Genomic DNA, 2,118 nt, shown 5'->3' on the forward strand with positions numbered 1-2,118 from the left:
TTTTTAATCACGTGCTGGGATTAATTCTTTCAACTAAAACATTCTCCAGGGCAGTGCCCTAGCATGGTCGCAGTCTAATGACTGAAACAAGTAAAAGATAAAAGTTACAGAGTAACAATTGTAAACAGGTTTCTACCTTAGTTTGTCATTGTCTTCAGAAATATGATTTAAGAAACATTAGGGCACCGGACGAAATGCTTAGCGGTATTTTGTCTGTCTTTACGTTCTGAATTCAAATTCCGCTGAGGTCGACTTTACCTTTCATCCTTTCGGGGTCGATAAATTAAGTACCAGTTACGCACGGGGGTCGATGTAATCGACTTAATCCCTCTGTCTGTCCTTGTTTGTCCTCTCTATGTTTAGCCCCTTGTGGGCAATAAAGAAATAAGAAATATGATTAAGTATAACTTTACTAATTGCAAAGTAAATATGCAAAGCTGGAGTGGTGCATGTGTGTGAGTGCCTCTGGGATGATTTGAACTCATAACACAGAGAGCAGGAAGAAATACCCATTAGGCAAGTAATCTGATACCCTAACACATCTGCCCATTCACTACCTTATAAATTTTTCTCAATGAAGTAAGTCCTGTAGTAAAAATGCATGGCCCAGAGGTTAGGGTTTTTCCTTTACTATTGCATGATCATGGTTTCAATTCTTGGACCAATTAGTGCGTTATGTTCTTGAACAAAAAACGGTCAATTTCACATTGCTCCATTTTACTCAGCTGCAAAATGTGTAACCCTGTAATTGACTGGTGTCCCATTCGAGGGGAATGTTCCGATTCTGGTCACTTGTACACCATGGAAACTAGGTTACTGGTCCCCTGAGTCCTAAGACTTGAGACAGGAAAATACAGGGGTTAGTGACAACGACGACGATGATGACGATGATGGCGGCGATGATGAATCCTATCAAATAAATTCTTAACTTTCTGTTCGAAATTTTCTCAGTCAAAAGCCCAGTCATGTTATGATTCTGTTTCCTCCGTTATGTTAGAGAGTCCTCATGTCCTTCAAAATGAATGTAAATAAGGTTAGAGTACAACTCTTGTGTTGTCTTGTGTCTCAAGGCTGGATAACTGATGCAGTCTTGTGCTGTACTGTAGCTGATAGGATTTTAGAAAATAAACATTTAAAGAAATAATTATCTTAAAGAATAAAATTAAAAAAGGAACTTACCATTCTGGTCGAAAGTGATGCAGTTGGATAAATTCTTGAGTTCGTGAATATCTGGAAGGGTCACTGGTTGAATACACTTGTTTAGGTCCAATGGAGATTGTAGAATGATGACAGCAATATCATTGTCTAAAACACATAGGAATATAAAGGAGATGGTGAGAAAACACCCTCTTAACAATGTAAGTTATCCCATATATATATATATATATATATATATACATACATATATATACATAGGCAGTGGCTGGTAACATGATGTTCAAATGTTGGGCCTCACAGAGGCAACAAGTGACTGAGACCTTTGGTGATACGCTGTGCTTGAGAAGACTTGTCAAGCTAAGTGAAATCATAGTCATGGCACCTGTGACAGTGGCATATAAAAAGCACCCATTACACTCGTGAAGGGGTTGGCATTAGGAAGGGCATCGATCCACAGAAACCATGTCAAATCAGACTGGAACCTGATTTACCAGTTCCAGTCAAACCATCTAACCCATGCCAGCATGGAAAGTAGACATTAAATGATGATGACAATGATGATGATGATGATGATGATGATGATACATATATGTATATATATATATGTGTGTATATGTGTGTGTGTGTGTGTGTGTGTGTAAGTGGAGGTGCAATGGACCAGTGGTTAGGGCAGCGGACTCGCGGTTGTAGGATCGCGGTTTTGATTCCCAGACCAGGCATTGTGAGTGTTTATTGAGCGAAAACACCTAAAGTTCCACGAGGCTCTGGCAGGAGGTAGTGGCGAACCCTGCTGTACTCTTTCTCTCACTCTTTCTTCCTGTTTCTGTTGTACCTATATTTGAAAGGGCCAGCCTTGTCACTCTGTGTCATGCTGAATCTCCCCGAGAACTACGTTAAAGGTACGCGTGTCTGTGGAGTGCTCAGCCACTTGCACATTAATTTCATGAGCAGGCTGTTCCG

The 2,118-nt window shown here is 40.2% G+C and overlaps 1 protein-coding gene across 1 annotated transcript in view; it reads right to left on the minus strand.

Moving 5' to 3' along the window:
* The window catches only part of LOC106881154 (serine protease 27), a 46,697-nt gene that overhangs the window by 12,909 nt on the left and 31,670 nt on the right, over positions 1 to 2,118 (minus strand). Inside the window, exon 4 of the mRNA XM_052975500.1 lies at positions 1,180 to 1,305. Within this exon, the coding sequence (XP_052831460.1) occupies positions 1,180 to 1,305 (126 nt within the window). The remainder of the gene's footprint in view (positions 1 to 1,179; positions 1,306 to 2,118) is intronic.

Source organism: Octopus bimaculoides, chromosome 21 (assembly GCF_001194135.2).
Source record: "Octopus bimaculoides isolate UCB-OBI-ISO-001 chromosome 21, ASM119413v2, whole genome shotgun sequence".
In the NCBI taxonomy this organism is placed as follows: domain Eukaryota; kingdom Metazoa; phylum Mollusca; class Cephalopoda; order Octopoda; family Octopodidae; genus Octopus; species Octopus bimaculoides.